Source organism: Euleptes europaea, chromosome 18 (genome assembly GCF_029931775.1).
Source record: "Euleptes europaea isolate rEulEur1 chromosome 18, rEulEur1.hap1, whole genome shotgun sequence".
In the NCBI taxonomy this organism is placed as follows: domain Eukaryota; kingdom Metazoa; phylum Chordata; class Lepidosauria; order Squamata; family Sphaerodactylidae; genus Euleptes; species Euleptes europaea.
Genome location: NC_079329.1, coordinates 41,528,761 through 41,547,011, shown reverse-complemented (window position 1 = coordinate 41,547,011; position 18,251 = coordinate 41,528,761). Strand labels below are relative to the sequence as shown.

The following is an 18,251-nucleotide window of genomic DNA, read 5'->3' as shown; positions in this document are numbered from 1 at the left end:
AAACTTAGTCTTCCTTCAGGTTCATCTCCCTTGACCTTGGCCACAGGCTCTCAGATTTTCTTCCAAAAATCGTTTGGTCCACAAGTCAAGCTCAGAAAACTCAACAATTGTTAAGAACAAGTTTTGCTGTTGAGAATAGCTCCTCTATAACTAACTCAGACAATCCTCTAGAAGTAATCCGGGTTTATGAAAAGCTAATAACATATTTGGTTGATTTACTAAAACCTGACCCTGTAGAATGGAACGATCAAGGCAGGGGTCAAACAAGGGTGTGGTTTGATAAAGAATGTACAGACCTGAAGTTCCATATACGGGACACTTACTGATACTACCGGAACTCTAAGATCTCAGCTCTACCATTAGATTACTTTAATATTAAAAACCAGCTCCAACATCTTAGAAAAATAAAGAAAGGTGATTTTATAAATAAACAATGGGAACTGTTGTATCAAGCCATGACCTCAAACAAACCTAGACCCTTTGGGGCCCTGATTTCAGGTGTCTTTTGTCTGAAAGCCTTTTCTATGTCTTCTATCTCCCCCCATATTTGGTTACAACATTTTACAACCATATTTCATGAGGTGGGTGCTCATATAACAGAGCAACCACCTCTGCCTGACTGGACCCCTGTGGATACAAAGGAAATAAAATCTCTGATTGGCAGTTTAAAACAAGGGAAAGCCCCAGGCCCAGATGTGATATCAACCAAAGTCTTAAACTCAAACTGTGACTTGTGCGCTCCTTTACTGGCTTCTCTCTTTACAATGGTCAACAAGACGGATGAAATGCCAGTGGCATGGACACGTGCTATAGTTGTACCTATCTATAAAAAGGGAGACCCTTCGACACCTTCAAACTTTAGACCTATGTCTTTTGCCCACAGCTGGGAAGTTATATGCCAAGCATTTACTTTCCAGACCGGGCAGAGGACTTGGATGAGACATTCCTAGACCAGATTACAAAGTTCTCAAAGAGGCGGGACATGGTGGTCATGGGAGATTTTAATTACCCGGATATCTGTTGGGAGTCCAGCTCTGCTAAAAATGCAAGATCCAATAAATTCCTGACTTGTCTTGCTGACAACTTCATATTCCAGCAAGTAGACAAGGAATCAAGGGGATCTGCAATCTTAGATTTGATTCTCACCAACAGGGAAGGACTGGTTAATGAGGTTAATAGTAGGCACTCAGGGTAGTAGTGACCATGTAATCTTGGAATTTACAATCTTGGGGAAAGGAAAAAACGTACATTGTCAGACATATAGGTTGGACTTTAGGAGAGCAAATTTTAACAAACTTAAACATGCTGGGTTCAGAAATACTTAAGGAGAAGGGAGTTCAAGAAGGGTGGGCATTTCTTAAAAATGAAATAATAAAGGCGCAATCACAAACCATTCCTATGAGAAGGAAAAATGGGAGGAGCCTAAAGAGGCCAGGGTGGCTCCATAAACAGCCTTTTAAAGATTTGAGAAATAAAAAAGACTCATTTAGGAAGTGGAAGGAGGGCCTTATAACTAAAGAGGAATATAAATAAATAACTAGTGCTTGTAGGGAGAGTGTTAGGAAAGCTAAAGCTCAGTATGAGCTTAGGCTAGCAAGAGATGCTAAACACAACAAAAAAGGTGTTAATTCCCTAATTACAGAGTAAGAATAAGAATTAGGGCAGTTGATTCGGTTCAGCCCGAACTGAAAAACAGCTGAATTTCCCCTGATTCGGTGGTTTTTAGTTCGGGACGAACCGAACTAAAAAATGGCGGGCAACCGGGGGGGCCGAATTCAGCGAGTTCGGGAGTTCACAAATAAATCCAGCAAATTCGGGCCGTCAGTAAGCAGCATAACCGTCAGTAAGCAGCAGTCTCCGCCCCCGGCCAATCGGTGGCCAAGCTGGGTCTTCTTCTGGCCAATCAGTCAGGATTGAGTACTGGAGGAATCAGCTGATGTGCGGCCCGGCCAGGGAGAGAGAGAGAGAGGGAAATCCTCGTGTGTGGGGGGGTGCTTGTGCTCATTCACCCCTTTCTGTGGCTGCAGGGGGCGTATTTTTTGGAGTACAGACCCCAAACTTTCAGCAGAGATTCAAACAAGCCTTCTTAAGAGACCACCCAAGTTTTGTAAACATTGGGTCAGGGGGTCCTGAGATATGGGCTCCCCCCTTTTTTTCTTTCCATGGCTGCAGGGGGCGCATTTTTGGGGGTACAGACCCCAAACTTTCAGTGGAGCTTCAGATGAGCCTTCTTAAGATACCCCCCAAGTTTTGTAAACATTGGGTCAGGGGGTCTCAAGATATGGGCTCCACCCCTTTTACCTCCCCCCTTTTCCATTTCCATGGCTGCAGGGGGCGCTTTTTTGGGATACAGCCCCCAAACTTTCAGCACAGCTTCAGACAATCAGTTCTTAAGATACCACCCAAGCTTTGTAAAGATGGGTTCAGTGGGGGCAGAAATATCGGCTCCCCCCTTTTCTCTTTCCGTGGCTGCAGGGGGCGCATTTTTGGGGGTGCAGATCCCAAACTTTGAGTGGAGCTTCAGGCAAGCCTTCTTAAGAGACCACCCAAGTTTTGTAAACATTGGGTCAGGGTGTCCCGAGATATGGGCTTTCCCCTTTCCCCTTTTCTCTATTGGGATGAATGGGATCCTGTATGCATCTCCTCCAGAGCAAAACGTCCCGTGCCTAAATGGAAACGTCTTGGATTACCCAGTCCTCCCCAGCCCCTCCTGATGGAACAGAAGACAGCCACAGTAAGACCCCTTTGGGGGCTTTAATCTATAATTTTTCTCCTGTGTGTGTGTGTGTGGGGGGGGGGGAAGCAGAGTCTGTGTGTGTTGGGGGAGGGAGCAGTTTCTGTGGGTGGGGTGGGAAGCCAAAGGGGGCTTTTGCCGGTTCTGCCTGGGGTGTGTGTTCCCCCTCGAGTCTCCCTGGTTTGAGGGGGGGTTTCAGTTGTGTGTCTTCAGGATTTCCCTCATTCATAAAAAACTTCTCAGCTGTTTGTCAGGGCTGGGAGCTTTGTGCATGGGCGGCAAGCTCTGCTCAGAGATGCACATTAAGGGTGGGGGGACCCCTTTCGGGGCCCATATCTCAGCCCCCCCTGACCCAATCTTTACAAAACTTGGGGGGTCTTTCTAGAAACGTCCTTTGAAGCTCTGCTGAAAGTTTGGGACCCCCCAGAGCCACGGAAAGGCGCGGTTGTGTTTTTTCCCCCGAACTTTGAATTCCCGCCGAATTGCACGGACCCAAAGTGGGGGAGTTCGGACTTCGGCATATGCCGAATCTAAACGGGCCGAATTCAGCTGAATCCGAACTATACCAAAAAAATTTTAATTCAACAGCCCTAATAAGAATAAGGACATGATAAGCCATTGAAGGGACCGGAAAGTGAAACTGTAACAGGAGATGAAGAGAGGGCAGAACTCCTCAATTCCTACTTTTCCTCAGTCTTTTCTTGTGAGGGAAGCGGTGCTCAACATGACATAAACAGAACACATGATGAGGGAAGGAAGTTGCAGCCTAGGATTGCCATTGGTGTAGTGCACAAACACCTAGTTTCTTTAAACTAAACAAAGTCCTCAGGGCCAGATGAATTACATCCAATGGTACTCAAAGAACTTGCAGATGTAATTTCTGAGCCTCTGTCCATTGTTTTTGAGATGTCTTGGAGAACAGGTGGGGTACCAGAAGATTGGAGGCGGGCAAATGTTGTCCCCATCTTCAAGAAGGGGGAAAAGGAAGATCCAGGTAACTACCAACCCATCAGCTTGACTTCTATACCAGGAAATGTTTTCAAAGAAATCATCAGTCAGTCCTTGAGCATTTAGAAAGGATGGATCTGATTACTAAGAGCCAGCACGGGTTTCTCAAGAACAAGTCATGTCAGAACTAATCTTATCTCCTTTTTTGAGAAACTTACTACCTTGCTGGATAAGGGGAATGCTATAGACATAGTTTATCTTTATTTCAATAAGGCTTTTGATAAGGTTCCACATAGTATTCTAGTCGACAAAATTGGGAAAATGTGGTTTAGATCCTGTTATTGTTAGTTGGATCTGTAACTGGTTGACAGATCGCACCCAAAGAGTGCATGTTAATGGTTTCTCATCCACTTGGAGAGAACTGACTAGTGGAGTGCCTCAGGGATCTGTGCTGGGCCCTGTGTCGTTCAACATCTTTATAAATGATTTGGATGAAGGAGTAGAGGGGATGTTTATTACATTTGCAGATGATACTAAATTGGGAGGGGTAGCAAATATGGTAGAAGACAGAGCCAGGATACAGGATGATCTTGACAGGCTGGAGAATTGGGCTAAAACCAATAAAATGCACTTCAACAAAGATAAATGTAAAGTTCTGCATTTAGGTAGGAAAAACCAAATGCATAATTATAGAATGGGGGAGACTTGTCTGAGCAGTAGTGTTGTGAACAGGATCTTGGGGTCTTAGCAGACCAAACTATGGATCAGATTCTATGATTTTATTCTAAACTGAGCCCCTGGATGTTGCAACAGGAAATACTGGGTCCGGACCAAGTGGGCTTTTGCAAAGGGAAAAATATATTGTATCACTGCATCATTTTATCTCACTTGGTCCATAAATATACCCGGAAAACTAACCTTAAGTTATATGCTTCTTTCCTTGACCTCAAAGGAGCCTTTGATTCTATTCCAAGAGAATTACTGAAGTAAATTGATTAAAATGAACATCGACAAAAGGGTCCTGTTCCTTATCAGGAAGTTATATTCTTCCACAAACTGCCAAATTAAATGTACTTCATCAGGTAAATTAACCCCCAAAATTTTCACCAACAAAGGGGTTAAGCAGGGCTGTATTTTAGCTCCTTACCTATTTAACCCTTTTCTCAATTACCTCACTCCAACTCTCAGTGAAGTAAATGGCCATTGCCCAAAACTTCATTGCATGCCCCTATATCATTGTATGCCGATGACGCAGTACTCCTGTCCTGCTTGCATGTTGGCCTAAAGCACTTTTTGAATAGATGCTTTGAGTTCTGTGTAATCAATAGACTTGAACTATGAGAAATCCAAAGTCCTTGTTTTTTCAAGAACCTGGAAACCTCAGAGGTGGGTAATTAATGGTAACAGGTTAGAACAGGTTAGACATTTTAAGTATTTAGGCATACATTTTCAGTATAAGGGTTCCTGGACTTTTCATCGCAAGTCAGCGATACCTATAGTTAAAGGCAACCTTTCAGCTATCATCCAATTCTGTTACAACAGAGGGAACCAATATGTGCCTGTGTCAGCCCTTGGCCCACAGAACCAGAAATCACCACAAAGTCATATAGAGTCCAAACAGATGGCTTTTACTGGTCAAATAGGCATACAGTGCAAACGAATAAAATGACAGCTATGAGAGGCTCACTAGCTGGGAGATATTATAAGGCAGGAAAGGCGGGAGATTACACGCACACGCACAGGCTGAATACAGTTTCCCAGGAGCTGAGTTCCCAGGCCTAGGTATGCGACCTTGGGGGGCAGACAATACAGCGCAGAGACAGAGGCAATAACGAAACCGAGATAGCAGCCTGACATTCTGCTCCCCTCAAGGCCCCCTCCCAGTTCGCAAGGGGGCTGGCCTATCTGGGTAAGCAATGTGAAAGACGTCGACGAGGTCGGGGGCGGAGACATCCCGTGCGCGTACCCATTCGTCATAGGCAGGGGGGAAATGTTTCCAACGGACCAAATATTGCAGGTTGCCATGGTGAACACGGGAGTCAAGGATCTTGGAGACTTCGAAGTGTTCCTCCCCCCCCACCATGATGGGTTGCGCAGGAGGTGGGTCCGGATGCCACTGTGGAGAAGCAACATGGGGTTTGAGGAGGCTAATGTGGAAAACAGGATGCACACGCCTCAAGGATTTGGGGAGAGCCAGTTCCACTGTGACAGGGTTTATGACCCGGGTGATGGGGAAAGGGCCAATGTATTTAGCACTGAGCTTCTGGCACGGTTGGGTGGAACGGAGATTTTTGGTGGAAAGGTAAACCAAAGTACCCACTTGCAGATCACCCCCGGGGGAGCGATGTTTGTCAGCTTGCGCTTTGTATTTACGTTTGGCCCGGTCGAGGTTGCTAACGAGCCAGGGCCAAGTGGTACGGAGGGCGTGTGCCCAGGAGGCAATGTCGGGGTTCCCCTCCCCCTCTATATCATCTGCAGGAGCGATGGGACTGAAATCTTGTCCATACACAGCAAAAAATGGGCTAAAACCTGTGGATTGATGCATGGCATTATTGTAGGCATATTCTGCTAAAGGTAACAGTTCCACCCAGTTATCCTGGTGGTAGTTAACATAACAGCGTAAATAACATTCAAGTACAGCATTGACACGTTCAGTTTGACCATCAGTTTGAGGATGGTATGCACTAGACAACCCTTGTTCCACTCCCACCAACTTGAGGAAAGCTTTCCAAAACTTAGAAACGAAACCACTTCCGCGGTCACAAATTATCTTACGCGGAAACGAATGTAAACGAAAGATATGCGTCACGAAGAGGCGGGCCAGTTTCTGAGCAGAGGGGATCCCTGCGCATGGAATCAAATGTATTTGCTTAGAAAACAAATCAGTAACAACCCACAACACAGTTTTACCCCCACTGAGAGGGAGATCAGTCATGAAGTCCATAGCAATCACTTCCCAAGGTTTGCTGGGCGTTTCAAGAGGTTGTAGCAGTCCCGGGGGTTTGCCCTGCGATCGTTTCGCAGCGGCACAAACGGGACAGCTGCGGATGAAGGAGTCAATGTCGGAACGCATTCCCCCCCACCAGAACTGTCTGAGCAATAAGTGAAGGGTTTTCAGAAACCCAAAGTGCCCAGCTGTTTTGGCTCCATGGGCTAAATGTAAAACGTCCTTCCGGAGAGCCTTGGGGACATACAATTTCGAGTCCTTGTACCAGGATCCTCCTTGTTCCAAAACACCAGGAGGTAGGGTATGAGCGGAACGTTCTAAAAGGCACTGGTCCCGAAGGACAGTTAAAAAGGACTCGGAGATGGGGATTTTGGAGGGGGCCCCCCCGTCGGCCATGGAGATCTTAGAAACAGTTATGGGGCTAGTGCTTACGTGCGGCGGCGCGCAGACTGCAGGCGGCTGGGCGGTCGGAGGGGTAGGAAGGGCGGGAACTCCGGTTTGTTGCGGTGGCGGCTGGGCAGCCGGTTGGGCTGGCGGAGCTTGTACGTTGGGTAAGGTGTGCTGATGCTGGGATCGAGTTTGTACAGCCAGCATAGGTAGAGCCCCACGTTGCATAGGGGTGAACAGAGAGTTGGTGGGTCTTTCGAGTTTTACCGGATATTGTGGTAAACGGGAGAGGGCATCCGCAAGAACGTTCTGCTTCCCAGGGACGTGCTTCAGGGTGAAACGGAACTGCGCAAAGAACTCCGCCCACCGTTGTTGTTTCGCCGATAGCTTATGGGACCCCGTGAGGGCAGCTAGATTTTTGTGATCGGTCCAAACCTCAAAGGGGACTTTAGACCCTTCCAAGAATTGTCGCCATAGAGTCAGTGCATGATGAACTGCTGAGGCCTCTTTCTCCCAGATGGGCCAGTTTAATTGAGCGTGCGCAAATTTTTTTGAAAAGTAAGCGCAAGGGTGAAGAAGACCATCCGGTCCTTGCTGGAGGAGAGCCCCTCCCATGGCTACATCGGAAGCATCGACTTGCACAATGAACATTTGATTTGGGTCTGGGTGCTGTAGCACCGGCTCCGAAGTGAAGAGGCGTTTGAGGGCCAGAAAGGCGGCTTGGCATTGCTCAGTCCATAGGATTTTCGCGGAGGGCAAGGCAGCCGAGCTTACTTTTCCCTTAGTTTTCAGTAGGTCCGTAATGGGTAGAGCCACCTGGGCGAAGTTAGGGATGAATCCTCGATAGAAGTTTGCAAATCCTAGAAATTGCTGTACTTGCTTCCGGTTGGTGGGGGGAGTCCAATCGAGGACGGCTTGGACTTTGGCGGGGTCCATGCGAAGACCTTGGTGGGAGATGATGTATCCCAAAAACGTGAGTTTGCTTTGGTGAAATTCGCACTTAGCTAGTTTTGCGAAAAGTTGATGGTTACGCAGGCGTTGCAGAACTTCCCTGACCAGAGCCACATGCTCGTCCATAGTTTTCGAATAAATGAGAATGTCATCCAAGTAGACCACCACCCCACGATATAGAAGGTCATGTAGGATTTCATTGATGAGTTGCATGAAGACCCCCGGGGCCCCTTTTAATCCGAACGGCATCACAAGGAATTCATACATTCCGAAACAGCTAGAGAAGGCAGTGAGGTGCTCATCCCCTTCGCGGATACGGACTCGGTAGTAAGCTTCCACCAAGTCTAATTTAGAGAACACACGGCCTTCCTGTAATTGTCCCAAAATATCGGATATTAATGGGATAGGATAGGCGTTGGTCTGGGTAACCGCATTGAGCTTTCTGAAGTCAATGCACAGGCGAAGGTCGCCCTCTTTTTTCCGGACGAAAAACGTGGGGGCCGAGTTTGGGGCATTCGAAGGGCGAATGAACCCTCTGACGAGGTTTTTGTCCAAAAAGTCCCGGAGGACAGTGCGCTCGGAAGCGCTCATAGGGTAAATCTTACTCTTGGTTAATGTGCAGTCCTTTACCACTTCAATCGCACAGTCTGAGGCCCGGTGGGGGGGTAAGGCATCACATTCCTTAAGGTCGAAGACATCTTCAAAGTCCCGGTATACAGCGGGTAGAGCCGGTGGTGCTGGGGCAGTAGAGGTTAATGCTGGAACGGGCGGATATAGCAGAGCAAAGTTTTGCCGATGCTGGTCGCAGGTGGGACTAGCGAAGGAGATAGTGTTTGTTTCCCAATCAATACTGGGACTATGTCCTTTAATCCAGTTAATTCCCAAGACCACTTCAAATCGGATAGGGGCTATAGTGAAGTCTATTTGTTCCCAGTGGGAACCAATTCCCATTGCCACCCCTATGGTGCTGTGATCAACTGGACCCCCCTGGAAATGGCTTCCGTCCATTTGGGCAAATTGGACGGGGGCGGGTAAAGCCTCAGAGTCGGCTCTGAGTGCAGCAAAAGTGGTTTCGCTTATGAGAGTGCGACAGCAACCGGAGTCAATTAGTGCTTTGACGGGGATTTGTGGGCCACCGTTAAGTTGCTGTAAAACTGCATCCACGTAGACGGTGGAGTCCACGTCTTTGATTTTGGTAGGAGCATTCGGTTTGATAGGAAGATCCTGAGAGGTCTGTGGAGACGCTCCATTCACCACAGACCGGAGCCGTTTTTTGACAAGTCGAGGGGAGATTCCAGGTTTAAGGCTGGAGAAATCCAAGGATTTTCCTCATCCGAAGAGGGAAAATCGTCCCCCAATGGGGCACTTGTAATCCGAGACCCGGCGGGGTCATTGGTAGTAGGCAGGGAGGCTGGGTCCCCGGCATGGAGTGCAGAGGGTGTGGGTCTTCCCGGAGCTGCGCTGCGGGTGGCCGCGGTGCCTCTGCGTGGTGGACGACCTCGGGCGCGGGTTGTCGTGCTGGGACGAAATATTTCCTGGCGGCGTGGGCAAACGGCTGCAAAGTGGCCCATTTCTCCGCAAGTAAGACAGGCACCCCTCTGAAATCGAGCTTCACGTTCCTGGGGCGGACGTGGGGGATTTCGTGGGACGAGCAGTGGTGCCTTGGGTTGAGGCTTTTGGGTGCCTTTTTCCTTGTGCTTTTGACGGACGAGAGAAATGAAGCGTCGGCGGCTTTCCACTTCCTCGGCTAATAGGATCCAGTCTTCGAGGGTATCGGGATCGCCTCGCATGTAAGACCAGTTCAGAATGTCAGGATGCAAGGCTTCCCTGAAATGATGGATCAGGGTGGTCTCGGGCCAACCTACAATTTTACTTGCCAGTCGTTGAAATTCATCGGCAAATTCTCGAACTGTAGCAGAGCCTTGTTTTAATTGTAAGAGTTCCGTTTTGGCTCTTTCCCCCAGGAAGGGGTCCTCAAACCTCCTTCTCAGGGCAGTCATGAAGTTGTTGAGGGAACGAATAGCACGAGAGCGGGTGTCAAACTGGAGGACCATCCAGTCAGCCGCTTTACCTGTCAGAAGGGAAGCTACGTAACGCACCCGGCTGTCTTCCGTGGGGAAAAGTTGTCCTTGTTCTCGCATATAACTGTCCACTTGATGCAAGAAACAAGGCAAAGTCTCGAGAGATCCGTCATACGTAGTCCTCAATTTGAGTTGCTTCCAAGGGCCGGGCGCAGGTTGACCCGGTTGCACGGGTGGTCCGGGCGGAGGAGCAACAGGAGCTCCAGGAGGCAAGGGTGGAGCAGGCACATTAGCGGGTGGTTGCACGGGTGGTCCGGGCGGAGGAGCCTCCAGGAGGCAAGGGTGGGGCAGGCACATTAGCGGGTGGCTGTACGGGTACCCCCTGACCCGGTATCGGAATGGGCTGTCTCTGCGCTATCAGGGTTTGTTGTAATTGTCTGTTCTCTTGAAGCATAAGTTCCATTACTTCCTGGAGTTGATCAACACGGTCGGAGAGCTCCCGATTCTGGGCTCGTAAGAGATGAACCTCCTCACTTGGGCCACCAGTAAGATGAGGCTTACTGGTCCGGAAGCTTGTGGCCCATTGAGAGCTATCCCCATATAAATCCTCGTCTTCAGACTCTCCTGAGTCTCGACGTCGGTCAGCCAAACGGCGTGCGCGTTGGGTCGCGCGCGACGGGACAAACGCCGGGGAATAAGACAGACCCGATAGCCCTAGTACATTGTCCTTGGGGCGCGTGTCCACGTTCGCCAAATTCCTAATCCCTGCTGCAGCCGCCCTGGCTGCTTCTGCAGCCTCTCTCTCTCTTGGGACCTTAGCCGCTTCGGCGGCTTGCTGATCCGCAAGAACTTTGGCGTTCTCAAGTCTTAGGGCAGTCTCTGCCGTAATGCGCGGCAAAAGTTCTGTTTCCAGGAGTGCGAGTAGGGGGTCGGGTTCCCCGCCCAGCAGAGGTTGTACTCGAACCGCCAGTGCGGGTGCCTCGGCTCCAAAAGTCGAGGTCAAAACTTGAGCCAAGGTGGCTACCGGGGTGTCCTTTGTACATTCCACAAGGAGAAGAGCGGTGCTAATAGCGACTCGCTTGGCCTCAGCCTGACAGCTGGCTGCATCCGGGATCAGGGAAAAACCCTCCGGCGGGGCTCCCGCCATGGTAGAAAGAGTTTCTCGAGAAATAAGATTATCCAAAAGTCCAGTTAATATTTGTAAATCCTCAGTCGCCAATCGGGCATCGTCCAGTAATTGATCCAAGTCCTGAAGATCTAGACGAGCATCAGTATCCTCCGACGTTAACATCCAGAGACGTCCTTTAAGAGATTGCCACTGTTCCTGTACCAGTCCCCTCAAGCGGCAAACCTCTCGGGTCGTCCGGAAAAGTTCAGCGATTAAGTCTTGTAACAGAGTAGGATCCTCAGAGAAGGGCTCCAGGGTGTAGATCACCTGGAGAGCTGCACAGCTCCCATCCAAGTGGCAGGCGAACCCCCCTGGGCTCCAGCCTGGCTAGTAGAATGGTGAAGAGAAGGGATAGCTGTCATAATGTCAGCCCTTGGCCCACAGAACCAGAAATCACCACAAAGTCATATAGAGTCCAAACAGATGGCTTTTACTGGTCAAATAGGCATACAGTGCAAACGAATAAAATGACAGCTATGAGAGGCTCACTAGCTGGGAGATATTATAAGGCAGGAAAGGCGGGAGATTACACGCACACGCACAGGCTGAATACAGTTTCCCAGGAGCTGAGTTCCCAGGCCTAGGTATGCGACCTTGGGGGGCAGACAATACAGCGCAGAGACAGAGGCAATAACGAAACCGAGATAGCAGCCTGACAGCCTGCTGCTTGCTGCTTTGAAGATTTTTATTGCCAAAGGAAGTCCGCGATTACTTTATGGGGTACCAATATGGATTAGTGCATTCGACTCTTCCTTAGAATTCACCCAATCCAAGTTCCTTCGTAAAATCTTGGGCCTGCCTAGTTGCGAACCCGATGCCGCTCTCTGTTTGGAAACTGGCCAGAGGTTACTTTTAACCAGCACTTGGCTCACAACTATAAAATACTAGTTTCAGTTGCATTATAATCCTGACCCTGCTAGCCTTACCTACCAAATGCTTGAAGGTTGCAAATCCTCTAACTGGTTAGTTTATATTGAAGAGAAAATCAGATCAGTTGGTCTCTCTCTCGATTCGTTCTTTATGCTCTCAGCCACAGAGGCTTTCCAAATGATAAAACACAGATTTGGGGAGACTGAACATTAAAATCTTAATAGTGCAGCAGATAAAACTTGCTCTCCTCTTAACTTGGGGATCTCCCTGGAAGTAAGTGAGAAGTCATTTCAGGCTAGGGGGCCATCCGTGGGCAAGAAAAGGTCAGCCTCCCAGTGTCTGTGAGAAATGAAATCATTATCCAGCAAAGACTGTAGGTCATTCATGAAGATGGGAGACAAAGATTTGGACACCTGGCTTCACTCCAAACGTGAAAGAGATCAAAAGAATAAGGCACGAAATTGAGTTACTTTATACGGATGAAATGACAAAAAAACTAAAATTTATAAAACAAAAACAATTTGCATACACAAATAAACCGGGAAAACATTTGGCATCCATGATCAAATCAGAAAAGCAGAAAAGAACAATAATTTCAGCAAAAACAAATGGACGGGTAACATATAAAGAAGATGAGATAGCACAAAGCTTCTTAGAGTACTTTAAAGGTCTCTATAAAAAACAATCTCAGAATGAACAAACGGAAGATATAAAAAAATACATTCAACAGAATCATTTAAATCAACTCTCTGAAGAGGATATAACTTTTTAAAATCAAGATATTACTATAGAAGAAGTTCAACAAGCAATTAGGAAATTAAAGAGTGGGAAAACACCCGGACCAGATGGGCTTACAGCTATGTACTATAAATTATTTGTGGAGGAAGTGGCACCAATATTAGTAGATGTGATGAATGAAATATACGAAAAAAATAAAATCCCTGACACATGGAAAGAAGCCTATATAACCCTAATTCCAAAAGAAGGGACAGACTTAGCACTACCATCCTCGTATAGACCTGCTCAACACAGACCTGCTCAATATCTCTGCTCAACACAGATTATAAAATATTTACTACAATAATTGCGCAAAGATTGCTAGCCAATATTGATACGCTGATCCACCCAGATCAAACAGGATTTATACCTAAACGGCATATGTCAGAGAATATTAGATTTTTGATCAATGCAAGAGAATTAGTAAAACGTAGAAAAGAGAAATTGGCATTTATTTTTGTCGATGCAGAAAAAGCTTTCGATAACATCTCGTGGAAATTTATACAGCAAGTAATTTATAGTATTAGTAAAGAAGACAACCTCTTCCATTGGATTGCTAGTATATATACAGACCAACATGCTAAACTACTAATAAATGGAACACTGACAAACTATAAAAATAGAGAAAGGGACTAGGCAAGGATGTCCTTTATCTCCACTACTATTTAATCTAACGCTGGAAATATTAGCAAATAAAATCAGGACGAATCAGAAAATAGTTGGCTTACAAACGCAAGGAGAGGAATTTAAAATAAGAGCATATGCAGATGACGTCTTGTTAACAATTGCACATCCAGAAACTGGTATCAAAGATCTTATGGACGACATCCGATTATAAGGTGAACTGGCAGGTTACAAACTTAACAAAACTAAGACAAAAATATTTTTGGAACATACTACCAAAGAAGAAGAGTCAAAGATAATTGCCAGTTCGGGATGTACGATATCTTCTAAACCAATTAAATATCTAGGAATATTCTTCCCAAAAGAGAATCAAGAGCTGTTTGCATCTAATTATCAATCAGTGTGGAACAACATTGAACGTGACCTTCAAATTTGGACTAAATTAAAAACTTCTTGGCTGGGGAAAATAGCTATAGTCAAAATGAATGTTCTCCCAAGGTTAAACTTTTTGTTCCAAATGATACCTATTAAAATTCCGGACAAAATTTTAACATCGTGGCAATGAAAAATTAACCAATTTGTATGGGACAAAAAACGTCCACGGATAAAATTTAAAATAATGACAGCTGAAAAGAAAAGAGGGGGACTGGCGCTTCCAAACTTAACAACTTATCACGGAGCAGCAACGTTGGTTTGGCTTAAAGACTGGATTATGCAGACCAATGAAAGGAATCTTAAATTGGAACTGGCAAATTTACAATGTGGAGCTCATTATTTGCTATGGGGGAAGAACTGGAAAAAAAGATTAGAAGAACTTGCAGGTCACCCAGTCATAGAAAACATGGTAACAGTGTGGCAAAAACTCAAACCAAGACTAAGTTCCAACGGATCCTTGTTGATGGCACCTTTTAATGTCTTTGGCTCAGTAGTGGACAGAAAAAACTATGGAACAATACAATATCAGGACTTGGTGAAAATAGATGGATCATTGAAAACACTAGAGGAGATACAAGATACCCACAGATGCCATGGCTAACTTATCACCAATTAGTTTCAAGGTTCCAGGAAAACTGTCTCATATGGGGGGTTTTGAAAATAAAAACAGAATTTGAACAGTTGCTATGCAAACCAACGCAACACCTACTAGGCAAAATCTACAAACTATTGGTGATATATGACACAGAAGACGAGCAAGTGATGGCGTGCCAAATCAAATGGATGGAGAACTTGAATGAGATCATAACGGTGGATGAATGGGAACAACTATACTGTAAGAATCTCAAATTTACGTTATGTCAAGGGATTCATGAAAACTGGCTGAAAATGCTGCATAGGTGGTACCTGACGCCAAGTGATATTCAAAATATGAACACTCGATCTTCGGGTTTGTGTTGGAAATGTAGTAAAACTAGGGGCACGTTTTATCATTGTTGGTGGACATGCGAATTAGTTCAGAAATTTTGGAAAGAAATACATAAGAACTTAGAAGGCATTATCGGTCAAGGTATATTATATGATCCCAAATTATTTCTACTAAGTAAAACTCCGGAGAATATTAACAAAGACCAACAGAATATGCTGAAATACTTAATCACAGCGGCAAGAGTAGTATTGGCATCTTTATGGAAAACAAATAAAATTCCTACCATAGAGACCTGGATGGATAAATCTTACGAATATATAACGATGGCACATCTGACTGAATCCTTACAAATGAATAACCAACAGCATATTAGAGACAAATGGAAACCTTTTTATGACTATATGGCAACAAAAAAACAATAATAAGACTCCAAGAATTACAATAGACTCAAGGTGGAATTTTTATCCACTTTATTAGAAAATAACTGTATTAATAAAAACTCTAGAGGGTAGCGCAAAGTGTTATATGGTAAAATATTAACTGAATAATTTACTGCTTTTGTTGTTGCTCTTTTTCCCCTCTATTCCCTTTTTTCTTTTTGTACCCTTACTTACTGTTAAATATCAATAAAAATATTTATAAAAAAAAACAAACGTGGCGTGCTGGCCCTCTGAGCCTCTTGGCTGCCAAGAGTGGGTGAGAAATGTGTGCGCAGTGTGTTGAATACTCAGAGGAGCTCACAGAGTGTCTGTTTCCAGGCCTCCCTTGACAGTCACATCCCACACTCACACCCCATTTTTGCTCGTGCACCAAGTCACCCGTTGGCATTTATACTGGGAGAGACAAATGAGGATCTTCTCCAGGGTGCATCAGTCCTCACTTCTCCTTCGCCAGTGCAGGGAAGTCTCCTGCAGGAGTGGGGAGCGGGCAGGAATGGATTCCTGAGTGGGCTGGAAAGAGCTGCCCCGGCAGAGCAGCCTGCTGGGATGGTGGGATCGGCACCTATTGGGGACTTGCTGTTGAACGCTTGCTCTGTTTCAGGTTTTAGCCAAAAGTGTCCAGTGGAAACTAATCCCGCAGCTACAACTTCCAGCAGAGGAAGCAGTAAAACACAGCCTATCTCAGCACAGATGTGGGAATTGAATAAATTTATTTACGGCAAAGGCCAGAATAACAGATGTGGGATTCAAAATGGGGTCTTCTGTAAAGAGAAGTACAGTGAAAGCAACTAAATGTGGGGTTGGTAGCCATACTCTTGGCCCACCGAGTGCTCCCCACTGACCAGTAGTGCTGGGCCTGCAACATGGCCCCGGATTTCTCTTGGGTCCCCAGAGGGCCGCAAAGGCCAGGGGACGCCCCTGCAAGCCAGCGAGCTGTCGGCTGGAGCAGGCTCCGGCCCTGCTGTTGAACCAGTCAGTCCTGAGGGGCCTGATGTTCACAGGCTTGGGGGCCCGATTGCAAGTGACTCGTGACCCTGCAGTAGGCCAGGGTAGTAACATTGGACGTAATAGTCTTCTTGGACTTGCACAGAGAACCAGGGAAGAGAGAGATTCCTCAGCTGAAATGCTCAATCCACCAGTCATCTTCCACCACCAGGAGTACAAGGCATTCTTATCCTTAATAAGAGGGTTGAGCTACTTTCCGTCCTTCAAAGAAGAGAGACACATCCTTGCCAGTCAGGGATGCCCATGATCTGGACCTCATTTTTGATGTTGCTGCTGCCATCATTTCTACTCTGCCAACCTAGCTTTGCCTGGGTCTGGCTCAGCCACCATCCTCTTCATCTCTCACTGCCACTTTCCCCTGTGGCTTCCAGTGACTTTCATGGACACGCTCCTGCCTGGCCTGGCATTCCATGAATACTGGGGGGGGGGGGGGGTCCTGCAATCTGACCCGCTCTACATTGTCCCTGAGATCCACTGCAATAAGGCATGATTTGGGCACCGCTCGTCTGACAGCTCCCTCTCTTTGGAACACCCAGAGCCTGGTTTCTGCTCCCTTTTACCTGCTCACGCATGTCTTCACTGTCTTTGACCCACCAGGACTCCTACCAGGACAACTACCCCCCTGAGCTCATTCAAATATGTCCTTTCCCTGGTGGTGGCAGGAAAGAAATCTGCTAGTCAAGAGGGAATCAGTATTGCTTAATAAGCCAGCACAAAATGGATGAGTGCACCCACAGATGTGGGGAGAACAAACCTTTTCACTGAACTCAGGTCGCAATCAATAGCAGAAGGGAAAGGTCAGGTCAGGCATTCGGTGGAAAAATATCAGATTGCTTACTGTCTTTCCTGTAGTAGAGAATCTCCAGCTTGCACTCTTCTGACCCCAGCAGCGCCTGCCCCAGCTGTGCCATGGAGTTGTGCGTCGTGTCGGGCCCAGTGAGGAAGTCGCAGGAGCAGGGGCGCTGCATCACCTCCACCCGGGAATATCCAAACATCTCACAGAAACCATCATTGCAGTAAATAATGGCACAGTTCTCCATCTGTGCATTGGCAATGAGGAATTTGCGATCTACGGGGAAAGGAGAGAGAAAGTCCAAAGGTTACCCATGAAATCATTGAATGGACCAGTACCATGTGGATGTGGGAGCAGTAGCTCTCAGCAACAACTACCTCCTCTCTGCCTCGATTGTCTTACATCTTATTCCATGAAGTCTTCTGTGTGCCAGATGTTCTATAGTTTATGAGACATTTAAGCTGCCTGTCCCTGTCTTATCTCTACATGTTTCAGCAACATCTTGCACTGAGAAGTGGGATAACTGTCAGATGGTGGCAGCTTCATTGATTTGTAGTTTAATCACCTTCCAAATGCCCTGAGACTAGCATACTTGCAGCAAAGAACAACAGATGGGCAAACACTGGCTGAAAACAGGACAAATTCATTCTATCCAGAATACCCTCTCCTTCCTTGGGTGAAAGTAGTGGGCACCCTGGGTAGCCGTGACCATGTAATTTTGGAATTTACAATCTTGGGCAAGGGAAAAGCTGTACATAGTCAGACATACAGGTCGGAATTTAGGAAAGTAAATTTTAACAAACTTAAACTTATGCTGGGTAGAATCCCATGGTCAGAAATACATAAGGAGAAGGGAGAAGTCCTCAGGGCCAGATGAATTGCATCCAAGGGTACTAAAAGAACTAGAGAATGTAATTTCTGAGCCTCTGTCCATTATTTTTGAGAATTCTTGGCGGACAGGTGAGGTGCCAGAAGATTCGAGGTGAGCAAACGTTGTCCCCATCTTCAAGAAGGGGAAAAGGTGGATGTGGGTAATTACCGACCCATCAGCTTGATGTCTATACCTGGAAAAGTTTTAGAACAAATTATCAAACAGTCACATTTAGAAAGGATGGATCTGATCACTAAGAGGCAGCACAGGTTTCTCAAGAACAAGTCATGTCAGATTAATCTTATCTCCTTTTTTTGAGAAAGTTACTACTTTGCTGGATCAGGGGAGTGCT

At 46.5% G+C, this 18,251-nt stretch overlaps 1 protein-coding gene across 1 annotated transcript in view; it reads right to left on the bottom strand.

Annotated features, from left to right (window-relative positions):
• KCNH6 (potassium voltage-gated channel subfamily H member 6) overlaps positions 1-18,251 on the bottom strand; it is a 145,169-nt gene that overhangs the window by 103,996 nt on the left and 22,922 nt on the right. Inside the window, exon 2 of the mRNA XM_056863319.1 lies at positions 17,074-17,304. Within this exon, the coding sequence (XP_056719297.1) occupies positions 17,074-17,304 (231 nt within the window). The remainder of the gene's footprint in view (positions 1-17,073; positions 17,305-18,251) is intronic.